The sequence below is a fragment of the Numida meleagris genome, chromosome 6, assembly GCF_002078875.1.
Source record: "Numida meleagris isolate 19003 breed g44 Domestic line chromosome 6, NumMel1.0, whole genome shotgun sequence".
In the NCBI taxonomy this organism is placed as follows: Eukaryota; Metazoa; Chordata; class Aves; order Galliformes; family Numididae; genus Numida; species Numida meleagris.
Window position 1 is genome coordinate 49,948,497 of NC_034414.1, and position 23,229 is coordinate 49,971,725.

Below are 23,229 nucleotides of genomic sequence, written 5' to 3' on the forward strand. Positions count from 1 at the left end.
CATCGCTGTGAATGCTGTGATCTTCAGAGGCACTGACAGCTTTCCCTCTGGCTATTAGCATGTCTGCTTTATACAACACAAATGTCAGCATCACTGCTGCTCTAATTAGAGCAGTAGGTCAAACAGCATCTTTGTCTGTAGAGGAACGTGAGCCATTAGGCATGTAAAGAAGTCCTTTTGTTAAACTTGATTTATTTTTAAGGTTTATTTTATCCCGTGACAACCTACAAAAGCTGATTTCAGAGTGGGATACATTTCCTTCCTGCATAGAGGGTAATACAGATACCGTTCAACCCTCTACCCAAGCTGCAAGCACAAACAGCAGAGAAATGTAGTGTTATCCTTTAAAAGTGTTCTGTGTTAACTGATGCAAAACAAAATTGCCATGATCTTTCTCACTCACGTACGCTTCTGGAGGCAGCAGTTTGGTTTTGCCTTTTCTGATTTGTTTTTAAGTAGAATTTAGCACAATTTCCATAATGCTAAATTTAAGACCGAGAAACCAGTGCTGCCCATCTAGAATGGCTGAAAAATGTGATTGCTGTTTACAGTTCATCCCATTTGTTTTTCTGACAATGTTTTTGATTGCTTGTCTTGCAATGCACTACACATCTTGCTAACTGAAATTGCCTGTGCCATTACGGGAATAGGCTGAAAATCATTTTAAACTAGACACTGGTGTTAGCATGTGAATATTTTTGATTTCTATGATTTTTGGTTCTTGGTTGATAAGTATTTGGTGAGCCTGCAGTGGAAATTCTTAGGTTTCAGAAATGAAGGGCTCTTCCTTAGAGTAAGTACGAGTCTAATGAGCTAACCCAGGTACAACCCACTGTGTGCTCTTTAATCCCACTGGCTGCTGCATGGAAGGAGAGGGCCAGCAGTCAGCAGGAGGTCACAACCGTCTTTCCTCCTTAAGGAAAAGCGCTTTGAAGAGCAGACCAGGACAGCCTGACAGTGTAAGCTTGGGTCTGGTTTCTTGTGCTTCGTCTCTCCTGCTCTTTTCCCCCTTCCCTACAAATACAAATGCCCCCAGGCAGGTCAGGGTGGGCGCTGGTAGCTTCTTGCTGATGACATGTGCGTGTATGAATCTGCGCATTCACCTGCACCCTAGAGCATTCCTGGAGTACCTGCAGAGCACTAAGGCTAATAATTTGTCATCCCTCCTCTGACCTGTCCTGAGCCATGTGTGCCCAAGGGCTTGTAAGGAATCCTTAGCAGTGGTCACCTCCTGCTTGTCTGGGGCTGCCTGCTCCTATAAGCTGCCCCTGGGCACCAGTCCCAGTGGGTCAGGCTGAGATGCACAGCTTCCTCCAGAGAAGGATGGTGAGGAAGAGTCTGCCTGCCAAAAGCAGTGCTCAAGTGCTTTGCCTCTCCCAGGGGTATCTGGGAAAGCAAACCAGCTTATGGACACCCCTGCTAGGTGCACAAACATGCTTTTTTACTAGTGGGGGAAAAGATCATCCCACTTTAAATATACTGGGGAGCCAAAGGTCCTGCAGATGGGAAGTTTCCAATTTTTGGAGAAGCTGTGCTTTACTGCCATGTTTGTGGGTTGGCTTTTTTTTTTTTTTTTTTAATATTTGCTCAATGACTGTCACTCTACAGAAGATTAAGGCTGTTTATTCCCTCAGACAGAAGCTGCATTTGCAGATTTGTGTTGCCCTTCTCTGAAGAGACAGTGTTGCTTCTGCCAAATTAGCTGCAGCAGATCTATGACCTGCAGGCTGTTCTCCAGTAGGCTGGAATTAAACCATCCAACATGCTTCCAGCATAAATGTTGCTGCTATAAAGAAGCTCAGACTTGTTTGAATATCTAGTGCCAAGGCTCCCTTGGATTTTCCTCAGAAATCCCAAGCTTACTACTAAAAACCAAATGGAAAAACAACTAAATTAGGCTTAATTTGTTATTTTTACTGCAGGACATGCCTATCAATTGATGTCTTTCAGTTAAGTTTTTCACTTCTTATTGAATTTAAGTGGAAGAACTTAGGAATACTATCTCATTTTTTTTCCACAATAAGAATGTTCTTTCATGTACACAAAAAAATACCGTAAACAAGAAGGATCAAATAATTTTTAGCTGTTGTGTCTTATGTGAAGGACATGCAAGCATGTAACCAGTTTTAGTTTGCATAAACGTTTTTGTTTGTATTGGCCTGGTTATAGGAAGAGCCCATGGGCTGTTCTGGCTCTTGGCCGATGTATGCTCCTTGAGCCCAGCTGCGTTGGCTCTGCTGTTTTGGAAACTTCAGTCTGTACAGCTTACATTGCAGTCTGTGATGTTATCTGCACTGCTGTACCATGATTATTTCCCTGGCTGTTTTCAGAAGGAAGCAAGTCTCTCCTCCTCCTGCAGTACAGTCTCTGACAGTGCTCCATGCCATGCATCTCAAGGCACACCACATTGCACATTGTGTTACCCTTATTATAATGAGCTGGGTGCTCATTAGAGCTTCATGGTGATAAGCAGCCACAATTTTGCTTGAGGAACACTTACACTAGTCTGGTACCAAGAAACTAACTTTACCTCAAGCCAAGTTATGTCAAAATCTGATGGAACTTACTTATGACATCTGAAGATGATGATATAATTGTGAAAGATTATAAATGTGCAGATGAAGAAAGTGAAGGAAAACACAGATCTACAACCCCTCCCTCCCTCATACTCCTACCATTCAGCCAGCCCTGTTTGCAGTGTGTGTGGTATCATGGCCCATATAGAGCACACTGCCCATACTCATTGGTTTCATAGCACTCCCAGCCCAGCAGGTCTCCCTTGCTTCCCAGAGCCCCCCAAGGGTTTTCTTTGTTTAAATTTGTGACCCTGTCTTTCCTGACCCTTGTGCTCATCTGACAGCTTTGTAATTCACTCAGCACCAGCTATCAAAGCAAGCATGGTAGATCCCATAGGTCCCACGTGCATTGTGCTGCATGAGCCATATTCTTACTGTTTTTGGAGATGTTTCTGTTAAATACTTAGGTGCCTTTAGAATCCAAAGTCAGAGCTGGGTGGCAGTGAGCATGGAGTGCAAGTGAGTGAGGGTGCCTGCCTCACACATGTCACAGACCAAGAGGGAACCTACAGAGAGACCAAGGCATAGAAAACATCACGTATCAGCAAGTTATATTCCTATTCTCATTTTTAAAATGGTTTGAACTTAACTCTAAGTGGCAGTGAAAGTGAGAGACAGAGCAAAGAGGCACTTGGCACACCCATTAATAGCTGTTGTATTTTTCTATTTCTTATTTTTGGAGAAGCAGGGAGGAGTTGTTTAAATGCCACTGAAACCAACTTTTTAATAATATTTCTGGGATATGTTGCTTGGTCGCTAAGGGACCAGCAGTCACTAAGGGGACTGTCAAGATCTGGAGGCAGCTGGAGACAGCAAGAGGTGTCACGGTGGGATCTGGGAGATCCCTGCAGTCCTAAAGAGACAAATATCCAGCGAGGGCATGGGGGAGGGATAGAAAACAGCAAGCAGTAAAGAGTCCACTCACTGCATAAGACCAAGCTGGGAGCTGGAGACCGTTCCCTGCACAGGCTACAAAACCCTCAGAGCGAGCAGGGAGTTTTGTTTTCACATATTATGTCTTTCACAGGAGCATTCCCCAAATCCACGGTCTGATTTCCAGCTGTGGTTGCATTATTAAGTAAATAAGGACCATTGTCCGGGTGTTGGAAGCCAGTCATCCTAAGCAGAAAGAGATGAGACAAGCAAGGAGGGCAGAAATATTGAAGAGAAAAGGCTCGTGGTAAAAATGCAGACAGCACTTAGAAAAATGGTTCTTTGAAACTAATGCTCCCTAACCCAGTTCCACCGCCTGTCACGGGAATGCAGGCTGGATTTGAAAAAGGGTCTCAGAGGTCAGTGTTTTATCCATTAAGCTGTAACTGCCTAAACGGAGTATGCAGCCCCAGAGACAGTTCAGCGCTCTGCCTGATTTGTATGCTGTTGGTGCTGCGGGAGTTGGTTTCAGCAGAGCAAACAGCGTGATGACGCTGCTCATTTGATAACACCCTGATCAGAAGGTTCATGTGGAGAGCCCCTGCAAGAGCTGGCTGCACGGGCTTTGGGTTTGGTAAGCTCTTCAGGGTGTAGAGAGAACCCAATGTGGATGTAGCAGCAAAGGGATTTTGGGATATTTCTGAAACTTTCCCCATCCTCTGCATTCAGCTCTCCTTTTTGCAGTTTGTCAACTAGTGAGTGATTTTCAGTTCACTTTTTCAGTTTTTCTTTTTTTTTTTTTCCAAAACGTGGTGTCGGTTATGCAAAACAACAGTTCTGAACATTTTGGTGCTGTTATAATAAAAGCAATGTGCTACTGCGAAGAGCACATCTCAGCATCACAGGCTGTGTCACACACCCATGCAATGGCTCAAGGGCTAAACTTTTATGTCCAACTTTGGGAGGGAGAGGTTATCTTCTGACAAGTCTGTCTGAAGCACTGACAAACAAGCCACATGTTTTAGGCAGTAAAAAATACCAGAGAACTAGAAAATTATACTTCTGAAAAAAAAAAAGTGTGATTTCTGATGTGAGGGAGAGGACAAGGCAGGGAACACAGGAGCTATAAAGAACTTTCACCCTGATGGTCTGTCACTCTGTTTGCTGCCATTTACCAAGTGTGGATTTGAAGTCAAAGGAATTTATATGGTCTTGTTTACAGCTCAGCGCCACAGAGTAGCTGAGTCTTTTATTTCTCAAGGCTATTCAGTGATTTTATTTTATTTTTTATTCTACTTAAGGTTAACTTGAGGAACACTCATTTCATCCCTCTCTTTTTAAACTGTGATAGCTTTCCAGATTGGCACAAGAACTTTAAATTCCTCGTGTGCAATTTTGGAAATTTAACTGAAAATTAGCCTTAGATCTTTGATTATTTTTCTTTTCCTCAGCAGTTTTCCAGTCATGATAGACACTGTAGCTTGGTAGAAACAAAGGATGCTGCTTCCCCAAAACTTGGCATTTTACTAGAGCTGTTTCCTCTGGGCCTCAGAGGAAGGATCTGTGTTCACTACCCTAGAAGACGCAGATGTCTTCTAAGTAGGGTATGTGCACCCCAGGGGCTGCACAAGGCAAACCATGGGTATAGGAAGAAAAGATTAGAACTTAAGTAGTATATGTATGTAGTTTATAAATAAATATATCTTAATAGTAGTGCATGCTCAGAAGTGTTTTAGTAGTAGAGATGTGCTGTTGAGTTTGGAGAACACTATTCTACTGACATTTTAGCTTGTTAGCTCTCATTAGTAAGAACTGTGGAAGAATCCTTGCCAGCACTAATTTAATTTATCATATTCTATGATTCTGTGATTATGAAAATTGTCCCAAACCACAGAAATTTCTTCTCGATGCTGTGAACACAGGTAATTTCATGATGACTCGAAAGCCTGCAAGATTGAGGATGATCATTCTTCACAGTCCAAATGCATCCTTTGTGATATCTTTCCAACTTTTTTGCACCTTGAGGTTTTGTTGTTGCAAGGGATTGCTTTAATAAGATTTAACATAATCAACAACAGGGTATACTTAGCCAAAATGCTTAAATTTACTGCCTGAAGTGCTTTCATTAGAAGGTTAGTCCTGGATACTATTACATATAAACATCCATTGTGAGAAATGATGCAAGGGTGGTTGTTACGGGAAGCAGGGTACAAATCATGAGAGAGCAAGAATACTTCTGCCATTATTGGAAATAGTCTGTGATGTCCTCTTCAGTGTCTTGGACACTGCAAATAATGTGCAGCTTTGATTTAGAAAAATACATAGTCATCTTGCAAAATCCCAAACGTTGCATGCAGAGGAATCTGGTGCACAAATGTGTTCAGGGATCCTGTTACAATTTTGGCACTCATCAAGTATTTTTATCTGCCAGGGAATGGGGACAAATCTTTGCCAAGAAATAATGGAAGGAGGGAAGGAGCTGGGAAGAGAGGAAGAAGGAAGGGGCTGCCAGGATAATTTTTGGTTTTGTCAAGCACTGTTGGTAGTTTTGGACAAAGGATTTGCTTACAGCATATCTCTATTCACTAGCTCTCCTTCAGTTTATTTTTACTAAAAATAATCTGAAAATGGTTCTTACTGTGAAATTTAGAAAAAACCACTTAGCTGATTCCAGCGTGAAATACACAGATACTTCAGTGCAGTTCATTTACAGTGGTGTTGGTTTATGCCCACCTTAAAGAGGGCTGTACCTTTCCCAGGATGAAAAGCTCCAAATGCTCAGGCCTGTAATGTTCACTTTTTATCAAAATGAGGATAATTAGTCTGAATACATACCATGATGCAGTTTGGCAGACCATTGTTTGTACCTAGGCATAATATATTGTTCTGCCTAGCTGAAGCATGTCTGAAAACATTGATCCCACTTTCATTGTCCATCAGTATCAGTGCAGTTGCTGGATTGGCTTCAACAGTTTAGTATCATTTGCTTTGTTTTACTGCCTGACCTATGACACAGATGATATAAAAGATGTTTATGCTGCTGCTGCTGAAATTACTAACATGAGTTTTTCCATCAGCATCAGGAAGAATGCAGCAGGTTTCAAGTCATGCAAAGCTATCTCAGCATCCTGCTAAATAAGGGATTTCTGTAAGAACTGCTAAAAGAGATGGAAAAAGGTGGAAGGAATATGGGTGCTCTGCTGCCATGTGTCCCTCCTCTGCAGAACATTACACAGGAAAGAAAGATTTGGTGGTCTGGCATGGCACTGCTGCATGTGCCTTTTTCAGTCTTCACTTCCTTCTGTCTGTAAGAACTGCTATTTCCAGCCCGCCCTATTCTAAGCAGCACAAATAGTAGAAACAAGCCTAGAAGGAAGGGCAGGCGTTCTTCAGTTTGGTGTTACTTCACCTCTACTCCTTTGCTAAGCTCAGCAAACACCATTGGAGCACATCCTTCTTCCCTGAACCCACCAGCTCCTGCAGCCAGCCTGCAGCACATGGCACATTTGCTGCTTTTCCATGCCTTCTTTCCTGTATTCCCTACATCAGAAAACCTCCCCTTATCTTCACACCTCCTAGGCTGAATCTCACAAACCCATGCACCTCTAAAAACACTTCTGAAAGCACTTCTGGGGTTCACACTGCAGGGCTGCCTCATGATACATGTATCTTATCTGCTTGGTGAGACGTGTTTGAGTTCTGTGACTTAGTCGGGATAGTACTGAATAGCAGAGAAGGTTGGTAGGAGAAAGGGACAAATGCAAATTTTGAGCAAGAAGCTGCTAATCTTTTTTTTGAGACTATCGTAAAGTTGGTATTTTCTGCTTCATGTCCTAAGCCCGGGAATTTATATGACTTCCCCAGGAATTAGGAGCTATGAAAAATAATGTATGCAGTTCACATGATCACTGATTAGGTCTGCTGAAACCACTTGTAATAAACGATTTACTAAAGTGAAAGGAAAAGTGCAAGCTGAAAGTGAAAACATCTGCTGTGCAGCCAATTTTGGGAGATAACATATGCCTGTTGACATAAATATGGGAATGTTTTCAACTGACTCCTAGTAAGTTTATATCGACACTCAGACCATTGCTTGTGGCTTTTTAGATCAAGGCCATTGCTTTGCTTTAAAATAACGAAGTTACATGAAAAGCTGGATGCACCTCTTGAAATCTGCAGGACAGAATGGGTTAAAATAGCCTGTGATCTTTAATTCTCAGCTTCTGTTTGGAAAAGGCTGCAGGGAGATGCCCATGCTGCTGGCTGCATGGGGATCGCTGACGAAGGAGGGGTGAAGGACATGGCCCTCCATGCCACTGGCAGACATGACAGAGCATGGAAATGTTTGTTTAATAAGGACTGTAAAATGTCCCAGGCACTCAAGACCCTTAAGTACTTTCATATTTTAAGGGGAACTTTTTCTGGCAAACTTTGATCATATTAGATAAATTTCCTATGATATCATAACGCTCCATTTGTTACAAATGTGCTGATTTGCGGGTGTGCAATTAGCTGACTCGGGCAAAAAAAGCACTATGGATATCCTGCATATGAAGTGGCAGTTTATTTCTCTCCATATGGTCTATAACTTATTCCATGCTGCTTAACGTGGGGTCTGGGCTCACTGCCCATTGCTCATCACAGTTTATAGAGAAGAAAATTGAAGGCAGCCACAGAGTTAATTCTTTCCAATACAGTTATTCCTTAATGCAATACCTAGGCTGTGCACAGCAGGCCAAATAGGCAGTCCCCTTGCAAGCAGGTGAGTCCAGAGATCTCCCTCTTCAGAGCAGTGGGGAGGAGAGGAAATTATGTTAGAAAAGGGCACTGTGGGAATGAGTCAAGGTCTTCCCAGAAAGAAAAAAAATGGCACCCTAAATCTGACGTAACTTGAGCCCTTTATAAGATTGGATAGTGTTTGTGTTTTTTGTGTTTTGTTTATTTGTTTGGTTGTGGGTTTCGTATTTCTTTTCTTCTTCTTTTTTTCTCTGCCATCTGTTTATTTACCACTACTTGAATGGATCTTTGTCAATCAGTTAGGTTTGAGTACATGGCAAAACTTCTTTGGACCTAGGTAGTGATGGGATTACATCCTAAATCAGTAGTCTCTAGAATACTCTCATTTGTTAAAAAAACATTCAGTGCTATTGCTTGCTAGCACCTTACCTCATTGCACATTTTTAACCCCTATAACACTAAATAAGTATATTCTGCTTTCCTCATTATTATTTCTTCTGGTCCTTCAAAATGAGCGAAGAGCACGAAAATAGAGATGTTAGAGATCAACAGCATGTACTGACAGAAAGGGTTAAACTTTCTGAGGACAAGGCTTTTTTTTTTGTCTCATCAGCATGTTTAGCAGTTGCAAATCTCAGTGTATGAGGAAATGTCATACATTCAAGGACTATTAACAGCTGTGAAATTAGTTTTGCAAATTGGAGTATATAACTGCATATTTTTATACGCTGTTATTTAGCATTTCTGCATATATTCATACAGTTTTCTTGTACTTGATGAAATTTGGGTGTGCAGTTTCAGTGTGAATTTTCAGATTTCTTAATCGTGGTCTTATTAAATGAAATGACATTGCCATATGCAAATTTTGAATTTTTTGCATTATAATAAGCTGCCTTTTTGGAGTAGCACTGAAATAAAAATAAGAGAGATACATTTCTGAAAAGTTATTTGGAAGGTGTGAAATATATATTCATTAAGAAAAAATATTTTCTTCGTGTCTGCCTACAAATGGCTTTTAGTTATAATTCTATTTTGGATTATGACTCTAATAGGCTTTCTAGAATATACGGCCAAACACAACACATTCCACAGTGCATCTTCTTTTCATTCTTAAAAGATTAGCTGGGTTTTGTATTTGGACATGAGTCTGAGCTTGAGACTGAGAGTCTCACCTTTCTGGGTCTGCGCTGTGGCTCCAAGAACTGAAAATACTTAACACTATTGTGACATACCAATAATGTCACATTTGGTAACGCGGCTCTCCAGAAGAAAGCAAATGTAGCACCTAGACGTCTTTGGAATATGAAAGCCAGCAGACGTGCTTCTCAAAAGCCTACGGGAATATTCACATAATTGCAGCTAAAGCCTCGCTTCTGTGTTCAAGAATCCTGCTCTTCTCACCCAGATCTCAACACGTGACTGAAATAATCTGTTTACCCAGCATGCAGTCCTTCATGAGGACTGGATGGAAACCAGCTACTGGGTCTTATTTTGTAATTTGTTCCAGAGTGCTGTTTCCTTCTAAGCACTGTCTAGTCCAAGGCATTTTAGCAATGCAAGCGAGTGATTAGAGGCACTTCTGCTGGAATGCATGCTGTAGTGCTTAATGAAATTAATTTGGCTTATGATGGGGCACTGATGGGGCATAGAGTTGAGTTTTGTCCTGCTCATTGTCACTGCTTCCCGGCACGACTTTGGAGGTGTCTGCAGCATCCCACTGCTGGCTGTGCTGCAAGCACTCTGAGCACCAGCAGCTGCTGGGATAGGAGCAGGTAGAGAGAGCTGGCTGTTTTCAGCTGTGCTCAATTGTACCTGTGGTCTGAAGAACCAAATCTTTGAATGTCGATTATGCTAGCTCAGGAGCTAGCAGATGTTATTGTATTATGTGAAAGGAGAGTTATTTTTGCTTGGTTCAGCAGGTAACCTGTTCTGACAACTAAGTACCGTGTCCTTGAAAAAAAAAATCAGTGACCGTATCTATCCCAGACACATCAAAGAGAAATAAAAATGCTTCTCAGAGTTTTCCTTAGTCTAGCATCCTGCACCTGTGTGCCTAGAAGAATGGAGCCAGCATGGCCAGTCTGATCAATTGATTTAGCAGTTTGAGACCACAATGATTTGGAGATGGACTTTTCAGGTTATATCATAGAATCACAGCATGGCTGAGGTTGGCAGGGACCTCTGTGTCCATCTGGTCTGACTCCTGCTCAAGGAGGAACTCCCAGAGCGGGGTGCCCAACATCACATCCAGACAGCTTTGCCTAATGCAGCCAAGAATTCCATTAGCCTTCTTAGCAATACATTGTTGACTTGGTGCCCACCAGGACCCCCAGGTACTTTTCTGCAGAGCCGCCTTCCAGCTGGGTGCCTCCCAATAAGTGCTCGTGCCTGGGGTTGTTCTTCCCCACATGCAGGACTCTGCACTTCTCCTTGTTGGACTTCTTTTCTAACACATGCAGTTGAGTTTGTTTGTGTAAACAATACTTGACAGTAATAGTCTAAGCAATGAATGAGCTGTAGTGGCTCTTGACTCCAAGTAAAGCCAACTTTTAAAGTAATGAAAAGTGGGATTTATGAATGAGACGGGGCATTGCTCAACAAACAGCCAGATCTCAAAGGAGAAAGGCAAAGTGTTAGGGAAATGGCAGCCAAATTGAAGTATCAGGAAAGTGATAACAAAATGTTTTGTTAAGCAGAAAAAGACATTAAACAACAACAACAAAACAAATGGAAAAAAAATGTATTAAAAAAGGTTTCCCTGTATGTCAGAGAACTCTTTCTTGTTCCATTGCAACATTCTCAAATCACCTGAAAACTAAACTGCTCACCTTGGTGCTCAGCAGGTGCTGAGCCTCAGAGCCCTCAGTGCTGGCTCCTGGGGGAAGAAAGACCCAAACTCCCTCACAGCTGCCGCTGCCTTCCAGCTCCTCTTCAAAAGCTCTGCGGCTTGTGGCATGCTAAGGAGACTAGGCCACCATGTCAGACCTGCACGCTCCTCATCGACGGGCAGACAGGCAAAGGGACCCAAGTAATTGAGAAAGACACAATTTTGTGTAATGGTCAAGATCGGGGAGGTCATTCTTATGCATTGCACTTTCGGGAACTGGGTTCAAGTCAGGTAACATGTTCCTTCCTTGTTTGTGTAACCTTCCCAGTTTGTGTAATGCTGCAGTGACATGCAACTGGCTGTGAGCCATCTGTCCCCCCTCACACTGACCTTCACTGCACTGATGACAGCGCATCTAATATCATCACAGGAGAATTATTTTCTTGAGCAGTGTATGTTAAAAAATGAAGCTGAGGTAAAGGACAGTGTTAATCCCTTTCTGAACGGCAATAACTAACTTTTGTTATGGCTGAAGAATTATTTTTTTACTCTTGGTATCTTCTGGCTTTTCTTTCCTGTATTTCCTTTCTTTTCTGCACGGATCTCTGGGCAGAGATGCTTGTGATGGCCTGGACTAAGGAGGAGCAGTTGGGAGCCCAGAATACTCAGTGTTTTTCTTTTGCAGGTGTTTGTGTTTTTTATTTGCACTGTGTGTTTTTGTGCAGTCACAGATAGCAGCTGATGCATTTACACACATTAGAAGAATGTGTGAGCACACTGGCAAAAAGCAGAAGGCAAAATCATGGGGAAATGGGGAGAAAACCCTAGCGTTTTCTTATTTGCAACAAGAACATATCGGGGCCCATATAGTTCTCCCTGCTGTTTGCCTTGCACTAGTTCTCCCTCTGCTGTTATCAGGTCATGCCAGAACACACCCATAACCTAAAGCCAAGCTGGGAAGGCTGGGGAGCATTTGCTAGGTATCCACATTTACTGCTTTGCCAAAGCAAGGAATGAGGAGAAAAAGGAAGCCAGGAAGAAGGATGTGCCTCTAAGTTCTGCCACCTCTGAGAGGGAGCCCATCAAAACTGCTGCAGCTTTACCTCAGGAAAGGTAGCACTAAAGTATCAACTTACAGGAGGGCACGCAGTGCTTACATACCCCTTGGAGCAAATTTGTTCTTATTTCTAATATTGGAGATTTCTCCTTCTATAGGGTAATTGATTGGTTAGCCCATGCCCATTCCAGCTGGCAGGGAGGGCCAGGATGGCAGCCAGGGGGCCCTGGGCTTGGTTCTGCACTGTGCCCCCATCCCTGCCATAAATGGATAACAGCAATTTGTCTGGGTCTTAGGTTTGTTTGCTTTTTTCTTTTCCTTGGAGAGCGAACCTGTGCCTTGAGAAAATAATGAAATGTTTTTAATTGCCCTGCCACCAATGAGGAAAGGGTGGTGCATCTAATCATAATCTATATTGTACTTTTGTTCGATAAATCAGCTGAAAGAAATAATATTTTTTTTTCTTTAAAGTCCCTTCCCTACCCCTGCCAAGCAAGCGTTACTTCCTGCCTGCCCTTTTGCTCTCTTGGTAACGCTTCCCTTTCCTGTTTTCGTAATAAGACTTCACATAGACTCAGGTTGTCTTCCTGCCAAATCTGCGTTCAGCTGTGTAATCTGGTGAAATATTCTATTTTGGTGTAAACACACGTGCCAGATTTGAGCATCTATTCCTCCAGGATCATCTGACCAGGTCTTCCTCAATGGCGGGCACGTAAGTATCTGGGCACTGTGCTCTGAATGGTAGCAACCTCACTGTCAGGGTTAGTGAGGCTGGATGGAAAGTGTGTGTTGTTGGAGATGCAGGGGTTCTGCATTGTGGTTATAGCCTCGCAGGGTAATTTATAATTTTATACAGTGGTAATTGTGTTCATATGGCAATGCTACATGCATATGCAGCTGCTGGCAGCGAGGGAGAGGCTGGCTCAGTCTAGCTGCGCTTAGTCCTGATCTGATGCTGGTGGCTCCAGAGGAGTTTTGACAGGTTTATTTGCATTTCTTTGGAGACTGAAGAGAAACCAAAGCTACGTAATGCCAACTTCAGTGAAATAACTGTATGTTGATTTGCTGTATGTACTCACGAGTCTGCCCCTCCTGATTATTCGTACAGATTATCATCTTTAAAAGCCTTTATTTAAAGTATTGTTCTACTGCAATATGCATTTGGCTGGCCGGAGTGTAAGAGTTTCAGTCATGGGTTTTCACTTGACAGTTTAGTCTCGGGTTTTGCATGATGTGTATTTTACAAGATTAGTTACTTCTTCTTTTTATTTCTGTAATTTAATGGTGAAGGGAAATATTAATAGCAACCTGATCTAGTAAAGTTGTTTTTTTTACTGTTTTTGTCTGAGTGTGTGTTTACAGATTAATTGGGTTCATTGTCTCTCCCCAGGGCATCTACCTGATCTTTACTTTTAGGAACATCTAAACATTTACTTGATATTTATTTTTAGGAACTGCCAAAGTTTATCTTCAAGGTGGCATGCAAAATCAGAGAGTGAACTACACTTCACTGCAGAAAGAGATGTTGTGTGAATTAAAGCTTTAAAGGAGCAGTGGGTTTCTCTGTTAGAAGACAGCAATGCCCCTGCCCTGTTGGAGTAGGCAGATGTTGAAGAGAAGGTTGGCCACAGCCCTGGGCAGTGGGCTGCCTGGCAGTGCTGAGACTTCTCTCAATTACTACATTTCTGCTGTGAAGTGCCTTTTGCACAGCAGTTATTTTAAAACTTTTTTAAGTGTTGAGTTGAGATACTGGTGACTGGAGATCCCCTTAGAATCATTATGTTTCTTACAGTTCAGTGTGCAAAATGTACCAGAAAAATTAGGGATTAAAATTAACTCCAACACATGACATCAAAATTTCTGCACTATAAACAAAACAGATATGCCAGTTTACAAGGGCACAAATCTGCAGCCAGCCCTTAATCTACCCCAATTGGTAGATCTGTTGTTTAAGTGTGGCAGTGGACACTGAGAGGTCAGGGTTTTGCATGGACTTCTGGAGGACTGAGCTGCTGTGCTATGACAGGCCCATGTGAAGCACCCCTTCCACTGCATTATCTTTCTGCATTCATAATTTATTTTTTGTATTTCTACTTGCTGTATCTCCCATCACCAAGAGCGCTGAGGAGTGACAGACAACATAGCAGTTTCTCTGGTCATGCCAGGGTTGCATGGATGTTTCCAGGTTTAGCAACTTATCTCCCAAAGCCCTGGCCTTGCGTGAGATTTGAGTGCCTCATAAACTAGGTTTTGGTTACCATCTTAAGTGTCTGCAGTGAATGTCAGCAACAGCCATTGCACATGGCAATTCCCACTGGGTATACCAGTACAGAAAAAGAGAACTTCAAATGAACGTCTCATTGGTAGTGGAAAAATACTCCTCCTTGTGGAAGCAAACGGGTGTTCATCTTACTCTTGTTTATGCTGTAGGTAGCAGTATTTCTTCTCTGTAAAATATGTATTTATCTTGGAGGCATGTCATGACTTTATTTAACAGTGCCTTTTTGGGAGCTGCTTGTGAAGGAAGCTTTGTATATACTCAATTTTCTTGCAATTATTTAATATAATAATCTGCATATCACTGAGAATCAGAAGCACCTGTGTGTGTGTTAAGTTTGTGCTGTCCTTCAGTTTGATCAGTGGCTTAGTGCTCCTGCTTCACTACAAACTTTGGTGCTCTGGGACAAGGGTAGGATGAACGATGGTGACGTAGGATATTCTGTGCATTTGCTCACAGAGGAAGCAGCCTTTGAAAAAGGAGGTCCCTAATAGAGTCAGAATGGGACTGACGTGTTACAGAAATGAGGCTCCCAGCAAGAAATGGAGTCATGAGCAAAGCCAGCAGTGAATCTCTGGTGGGAAGGCGGAGAGCCACTGTGCCATGGCAGGTTCTGTCTGCTAGGAGCTCAGATCTCAGGTATGGTGAATATGAGCCTGGGTGACCTGACTGGTGTTCAGAGAGTCTCCTGTTTTTTCGTTGCTCTCTAAATCCCATCACTAAACAGAAACATCCACCTATTTTTTTGCAGAGAGAACTGCTGAAACACTTTCCCAGCTTCCAAACCTTTATTTTGTTTGTTTCAGTAAAATTGACTAAAGTCTTTTCAGCAAATTAGGCCACTGGAGTTTGTAGCAGACTTCAAGTGCTGCAGGACACGAATTCTAGCTTGCTAATTCTGAGGTTAACACAGATATATATCACACAGACCACACATCTACATGTACAGGATTTTTATTTATGCTAGCTATTTTAAAGGTAACATTGAGATATTTATGTCAGCTTCTTAAATCAGCATCTATTTCTCATGCGTCAGGTTTAACCACACAGCTTTCTGTGGACAGACTCAGTGGAGAAGTGGAGCGAGATGTGTTAAATGGCTTGTGAGTCACCTCGCACGTTCTGGGTGCTGGGGGTGAGTTCCCAGGTAGGACAAGACTTGGGCAAAGCCATATTAACAATTACAGATGATCAGATCAGTCCAAAGTAATTTGAAATTACCTGTTATTTAAATGAGAAAGGTTCGACGTAAATGGGTGGGAAATGGAAATTAAAAATAAAGTAAATGTTTGCAAACGTAGCTGTGTTTGCTAAGAGTACCAGAAGACAGCTTGGTTGAAGGGGAGAGAACTGAAAGCAGCTTGAAACATGACGGGTTGGTAGCAGGTTCCTTGATTTCTATTAGGGAACTCACAGTTGATTTCAAGTCAATTTCTGCCCCAGTGCAGCATGGCCTCTCATGTTTTTCCTAGTTTAGGATGGGAGAGACAAGCCTTGGGGGGCCTTCAAGGCCTCTATTGAAAGCTTGCTGTCCATTGTCATGGTTTACTCCCTTTTTCCAGTTTATGCTCCATGCTGGCTCCTTTGTGGTTCAGTTCTGAGCTTTTTGCTTTCATATTTGGATAGCCCACTGCCTAGACAAAGTAAAGATGTTTCCCCTGTCCGTGTCTCCCCTAATCCCAACTTCCACAGTCATTTCTGTCATTTTGTTCCCTGTCATTTTTCCTTCTTCTGTTTAATTACTTGTAGTCAGCCAGGTTATGTCAAGCAGCTCCATTAAGGACAATTTACAATAAAGTGGTAATTCACGAAAAATGCGTATGTTTTCCTTAGGGCTCCCAGTATTACCTTATCGATACTCCTTTGTGGCTCTTTTTTGGCTATAAATCCTTGTTAATCTTAAGTTTACTAAAACCCAGGAAGGAGAGGGCTGCATTTTTCAATTTCTGCACAGATGGAAGAGGAGAAACATTGTGGATGAAAGCGTCATTGCAGCACTGTCTGAGAGTGCAGCTTGATTGCTACCCCAAACTGTCCTTCAAGTGTGGTTAGTCTCTGTACCTTGAATGGTACCTTATAGCTGGAAGTGACTCATTTGGGGATGAAAGTGTTGCTGACACTACAGCTGGTAAAGTGAGGAGGATGCTGCAGATATGTGTTTCCAGTCCAAGCAAGCCATACATGAGGTGCAATTACACCCTTTTAACACATAATTGCCTGTGGTGGAAACCCAGGTGGGCAAGTCTGCTTGCATGTTGATGTAACATAAAAAATCAATAGGAAAATTTGTAATATTTGGAATGGTATTTGGAATACAATGAATCATTTCCAAGACCTGCCCATTTATTAGTTACTTGTGCGTGTTTTCTTAGGAAAATAAGACAATTTCTGGAATCATGACTTAGTGTATAAATGCTGATGCCTGCTAAACTCTTCTCACAGAGAAAGAATTCAACTATGTACAATAGTACAACTAAAACCTCAATTATTACCTGTTGTATGTAGTTGACGTAAGTATCAGTGGAGTTTGGTCACAAAAATAACAGAATTTTTGCTGGAGCCGTGTGAAACTAATGTAGCTTGGTTCATATTTAAAATAATGCAATCTACAGAGTGCAATAGAAAGGGTCCAGCTGACCTTTATAAGAGTTGTGCTGAACATTTTCTGGATGGTTTTCAGGGAAGCCCCTTAAAGCCCCATCAGTAGGACAGTTGTGCTTTTTGTGGGTAGGATGAATCTTCAGGCATAAAGAGTTACACCTCAATTTAGGGTGATATAGCAACCTAGCAATGCATCCCTGGAGGCATTTTAGGTTTTGAAGGACCGATGAATTGTTTTGCAGGAAAGGATTCCCCTTGTGCTGTACTTGTTTTATGTTTCTTTCTGTTATTTCACTGGAGGCCAGATAACAGGCTTAATCCTGTTTCCATTTAAATGAATGATGAAAAACTTCCTTGACTGCAGGGAGAGCAGGAATTGAGCTTGATGTGTTGCTTTATGTTACAGTAACAATTGGCTGTCATGCATTAAATATTGTTCCTGGGGCCTACGTCTGTATTTCTGTCATGGGTTTGTAGAGGGTGTTCTTGTTGCAGTTCTTAATGGCAGCAAACTCTGAAGGCAAAGTTGCTTTATGCATTGGAATCTGGATATGACATGATGAGCAATGCCACAATAAGGCCTTCATGTCTGTATATTTAGGTGTGTTTTCTTTGTGGTAAGTATGGATCAGTCGATTAAGTTTGACTCATTAAGGAGCCTATGGCAATTGTGGGTTCCGAAGTTCATCTCACATGCAAGCACCATGCAAGCACTCCAGATTTGCTGTGGTGAAACCAGTGCCACGTACTTGCTTCCTTTGGTACAGGCTTGTAGTGACCAGCAAGGCTTGAGGAGCAGGAACTGGTGTCATGCAAGCTCGCAAGCTGAGAGTTACTCTCCAGGGACAGGGTTTTCTGGGAGCCCACAGGCTTACTGGACAGCTGGTGCACCATGGGCTCTGGAGCTGTAGGTGCCATGAACCACCCTGTAGCAGGGACAGGTGGGAACAATCCAGCCATAGCATCGCATTGGATATTATTCTTAGCCATTCCACTTTCACGTGGCAAAGATAATGCAGTGTTATTGCTTTTTTACTAGTACCTTGATCTGTCTTCCTCCACATCTGTGGAACCAAGGCAAGGTGACAGTCCCCCCTCCTCTCAGCCTGAGGCTCTTGCACCAGCTGGAGGATTAGATAGGGTGGAGCAAGTTCAAATCGCTCAGCTGTTAGTGTCAGATGCATGGGGAAGTTTACCTTAAAAAACATGATAGTGAGGTGTTAGCTGGGTGAGTACATCGGTGAACGTGCAGGACTTCTCCAGGTATCTCACACAGCAGAGCATCAGCAGCTCGTGGATGACCTTGTTCTTGTAATTCTAATTAATCTAAATAAAATGTCCAGTCTTTCTGATCTGAATATTTTACAGACTGCTGTTTCCATGTTATGTAATAAAAATATACTTTGGTCTGAATTGTCATAGAATCATAAAATATCATGAGTTGGAAGGGACTTACAAGCATCATCAACTCCAACTCCTGGTTTCTTGCCTTGGTCTTCGCAGTCCCCCTTTTTGGGACCTAAATAAGAGTTTTATTTAGGCCGAATGTGCACTCTACTGTGAACCCTCTTATGTTCAAGAATCTCAGTTCTCCAAAATTCGGAGGGCTCATTTTTACTTTGTGTAACTCTGATTTCCTACAGTATAAGAAAAGTGGCTGGGATTTCAGAAGACCAGGAATTAAAATCCCTACTGCCATTCCAAAAATGCTGCAGATGGTGGCTGTAAAGCGCTTCGACCTGTATTGAGTTGTCACCTCAGCACTACTTGCAGTGGAATTTCTTTCACATTGAAAGTGTGTTTTAGCATCAGTATTTGTATTAGTCACTAATGCACAAGCAATAGGTAAAGAAATGATTAATTTCTGTGAAGCTACAAAACAAAAATAGCTATTTATTAATACTCTATCAAATAATAGTTATCTACTGTAACACTGAAATACAAAAATTGTGGAGTTCCTTCCCCATTTTCATTGCTATTAAAGTGAAGAAGAAAAATGTTCCTATGCATTTTGCACTGCATATTCTGAGATGTGTCAGTACGTCACCAGGTCTGAGCATTAGGCGTTAGTGGGATTAATGTAATTGATTTCTTCAGTTTACCTAACATGGCTTTTGGTTCAAGGTCTGCTTGCTTCCAGTTTTAAATGTGTACCTCAGCTTTGCATGCCATGTTTTTGTCAGGAAGCTGTAAAGTATTAGTCAGTTTTCTTGCAAATCTGGAAGGCTTTGCTTGCCAATAGGTGTATAAAAATAAATGGAGCATTCATATTTTTGGACACTTTTAATAAAATTGGTGTGCTACCAGTTATTCCTCAGGGCCCAATATTTCTACATAAAATGCTAGATCAGTTCAGCAACATACTGGAAGGTTTTTTTTAAGTGTATGAACACATACATGCAAGCTTTAATTTAACTAGCAAATTGTATTCAAAGGATTAGCAGATTTGTTACAAAACATACATTTTAAGCGGTTCTGATAATTTCTCTTGTTTTCCTTTCCTTGAGATGTTATTGGTAGTGTTGAGTTTCGATTTGATTAACAAACCTCACCCTTTTATTTATTACAATAGGCAACAAATTCATTGGTTTTTCTCCTTTTTTTTTTTTCTTTTTTTCTTTCTTTCCAGTGAACAGAGTATTTGCCAAGCCCGGGCTTCAGTTATGGTCTATGACGATACCAGTAAGAAATGGGTGCCAATCAAACCTGGACAGCAAGGGTTCAGCAGAATCAACATATATCACAACACGGCCATGAACACCTTCAGGGTTGTTGGAGTTAAACTGCAAGATCAACAAGTGAGTAACTGCATTAAGCTTCCTGTAAATGAACCTTTGGTCTCTTTGAGATACCATCAGTTATATAGTTAGCAGTTATACAGTTAGTGCAGTCTAGCAATATTTCCTGCTCTCTGCAAGGTGCCTGTGAGCCCATTTACTCCAGATGTTCAGATTTTTTCTGATTTTGGGGATACAGAATATATCCTGATTTATTACTGTTTATTTGCAAAAAGAACTTTCAGTGAATGCGAGAGAGATTTAACATCATATTCTTTCACCTACATTTTTCCTTGGGAAATGAATTTTATTTCATTCTGCAGGTTTTTCTCTCAGCTTCCCCTAATCTACTTTTTGCTCATTTTTACTACTGGATATACAAACAAGAAGAAATATCACCTAGCGCTGCCATCTCCTAAAGCATGCTCATTATATTGCCATAATAAGCAATTAGTTCTTCATAACGTGTTTTGAAGTCCTAGGTGCATGCTGTGATCTGATTTATGGCAAGCTAAGCCTACAGTACCTCTCTGGGTATTAAAGGAGTTAGGTGGGACTTAGATAAACAGAAGTGGGATCAGAGCCTCTTGGGCCACCACAGCCCAGTGCCTACCTTGTTCTTAGGTGCACCGGGCTGTACATGCCATCAGACCACCACATCTCACGGTTATACCTCAAATAACAAAAATATGTTTGTGTAGAGTGGTGTTGCTATATGGTAATGCTATATTGGCATTTTAGAGCAGAAGTTTGGGAGCTGAGGACTCCCAACAATCTGCCTGGGCTGCCCCATCCCATGCTCATTTGGCAATGTCCCACCAGTGGGTATGAAGGCAGCCAGCACTTCCACCTCCCAGTTGCCAAAATGTTAAGTTGATCTGCTCATGATTTTTTTATTATTATTTTTTAGCTCTTCAGTTTTCAGCTTCTTGCAGTACACTTTTGAAACATCTGCAATATCTTTTGCTTCTGTACTTATCATTCTCAGTAGAGCAAAAGCAATGTATTAATGAAGTTCCATTTTAAAAAGAGAAGATATTTTTGAAAATGAATGAAATGTGGTGGCTGCTTAGTCAGTTTTGAGAATCAGTACTGCAGCAGGCCATGCTAGTTGTTCGTTTTGTGTAGCCAGCTGGTGAATGTAAATGGTATTCATGTGTGCACAATCTAAGATGCATCTGAATAGCTGGCATAAAACAAGCAAATGTCATAAAATCTATCTACCTATCTACCTATCTATCTATATGAGAGACTTTGTGTACCAGAGATCTGTCTCTCACTATGTAATTTGAAGCGTAGGATATACTCAAAATTCAAAACTTGATCTGTATTTTAAACATGTTTTAGATCAACGGTAATGTTCTATTTGCTTGCAAATTTTCCTGCTAATGAAGAGGCTACATGCCATCTAAAAATCTCAAGTCAGAAGGAAACAGGTATAAAAATATACTTTTCTAGAGTTTGAGAACTAAAAATCCTCCCTCGATACAAACAAAATGTACAGGCTACGTTAGTCACTCAAAACTGTCTAAAAGAAAATACCTTCAATGTGATTATAAAAATCTAGTATCATGAAGACAGCAAATGTGCTGAAAGTCTGAGATTCAGAATTTTATGTGTCTCACATGGAGCCATAAGCTCGCTTGACTTGCTAAGCAGTTGCATCCAATGAGAACAAAAATGGATTTCAGTTAAAATAATTTTCTGTACAAGGCATTTCAAGCTTGCTCTCAGGTTATGCTAAGTCACACTGAAGGCAAGGCTTTATTAAACACTGCTGTTTCACAAAGTCATATTTTTCTGAAGAGGACCAATGTTAGATAATATGAGATGTGGCATAAAATGAAGCTACACAGATTTCCAGAAGTTGAGAAACTAGTTTATAATTTGTAACACAAAAACACCACATAGGAACAACTTTAAATTTTATTTCATACTGTAGTAAGTTCTATTACATACTGTAATCTTCATAATTTCACCCTTTGCCTGCCTTTAATGTTTCCCTTTTAACTTGTGTTTCTTTTTATTTCATCTTCAATAATCTCTCTCTTTAATCTTCATCTCTTTTTTATTTAAGGCATCTTCTTCTGTAGGCTCCTTTTGTTGTCCTTCTCTAGGTGCTTTTCCTAGCCCTTTTCTGGTGCATGTGTTAGGGTTTACAAGACTCCCCATTCTGCTTGCCTTGTCTGTGTTTATCTTGTTCTCTAGCTGGCGGTATCTAAAAAGCTCACTGCAAAAAAAATATGGTTTTTAGAGTGACAGAACTGCAGTTTTGTTCTCACCATTGGGAAGTGGTCATCAGACTGCTCGATCTCATGCATCTGCTCGATGAGCTTGTTGAGTGCAGCAACGCTGAGCTGCAGACGGAAAGTCAATGAATTCTCCTTTCTGCTCTGCACAAACTCACGCTGGCATGAGCAATAATCTTCAGAAAAGCCAAAATGGCTTTTTAAAGCTTCAGAGTAGCCACAGAGACCAGGACTGTTTTGTAGCTGAGGCCAGATCAGCAATGCAATCACTTGGTGACACAAGCTTTAATGTCTCCATGCAACCTTCATTCCCTCTCAGCATGTAGCCCGACAGTCACAGGCAAACAATTTACTGCGATTTGCAGCTTGCCAGCTGTAATTGTAACCTTACAAAGGTGAAGTGTGTCGGCTTCAATCACCATGCAAGGCATTGGGAAAGGTAAAAAAGTACAGATGGTTATTCTCTATGGCTTAGCAGATGAACAGTAGCTCCCCAGTCCGCATCCGTGATCAGATGAGGGTTTAAAATGGTGATTTTACATCAAGTGATTTCAGCTCAGCCTGATCTCACTGCCAGAATGCATGTGTTAATCACACAGGTAGGGAGGAAAGTGCGAGTCAAAAGTGAATCATATCTCCTGAAGGCTTTGTGCATTGATGTGGTTAAGAAGCGAGTGTAAAAACAGGGCCCTGGGGAAGGTGGGGCTTCTTAAATTTGAGCCTAAGCCAAACCTGAAATGTGGACAGAATTCTTGAGATATAAACTAGACCACATGTTTTAAAAAAGAAAATTAATAACCAATTAATTGTCATTGTAAGTTATTAAGTTGGTCAGGTTTGGACCTGCTAGCAGAAATAGAGAATTGGCCTCAGCTGTGGTAGTTTGTAGCTGCTCGCCCCAACCTCTATGTTATAGCAAACTCACGACTGCTGCCCATGAAAGGGTTAGTGCTGGAAGCATGATAGGAAGCAAGCTGGTAACAAACTTTTGCATCATTTCATGCTCTGGAGAAACAGGTATGTGTCTTTTACTGGTTTGAGTGTGGGTCTCACTCATGTGAGACCTCTGCCCATCATCTTGGTGGTGGCTATGCAACCAAGACCAGTTGCGATGGGGTCCTGAGGTGCCCTCAACCCCTTCTAGCCCTGTTACTGTGAATTCTATCAACTACCACCATCTTCACTGCTAATAATTTATAACTCTGTAGCTTACAGACTGCAGTCAATGGGAAGCTTGTCAGTTTTGAGCTTTTT

At 41.6% G+C, this 23,229-nt stretch overlaps 1 protein-coding gene across 5 annotated transcripts in view; it reads left to right on the forward strand.

Moving 5' to 3' along the window:
• Positions 1-23,229, forward strand: part of EVL (Enah/Vasp-like) — a 135,610-nt gene that overhangs the window by 54,605 nt on the left and 57,776 nt on the right. For 2 of the 5 annotated variants that reach the window (XM_021402220.1, XM_021402221.1), the window contains exons 1-2: positions 14,884-14,987; positions 19,579-19,747. In XM_021402220.1, the coding sequence (XP_021257895.1) occupies positions 14,899-14,987; positions 19,579-19,747 (258 nt within the window). In that variant the 5' untranslated portion in view covers positions 14,884-14,898. Of the gene's footprint in view, positions 1-12,607; positions 12,783-14,883; positions 14,988-19,578; positions 19,748-23,229 lie in introns of those variants that run through there. The other 3 variants (XM_021402224.1, XM_021402223.1, XM_021402222.1) reach the window with 2 other exon arrangements.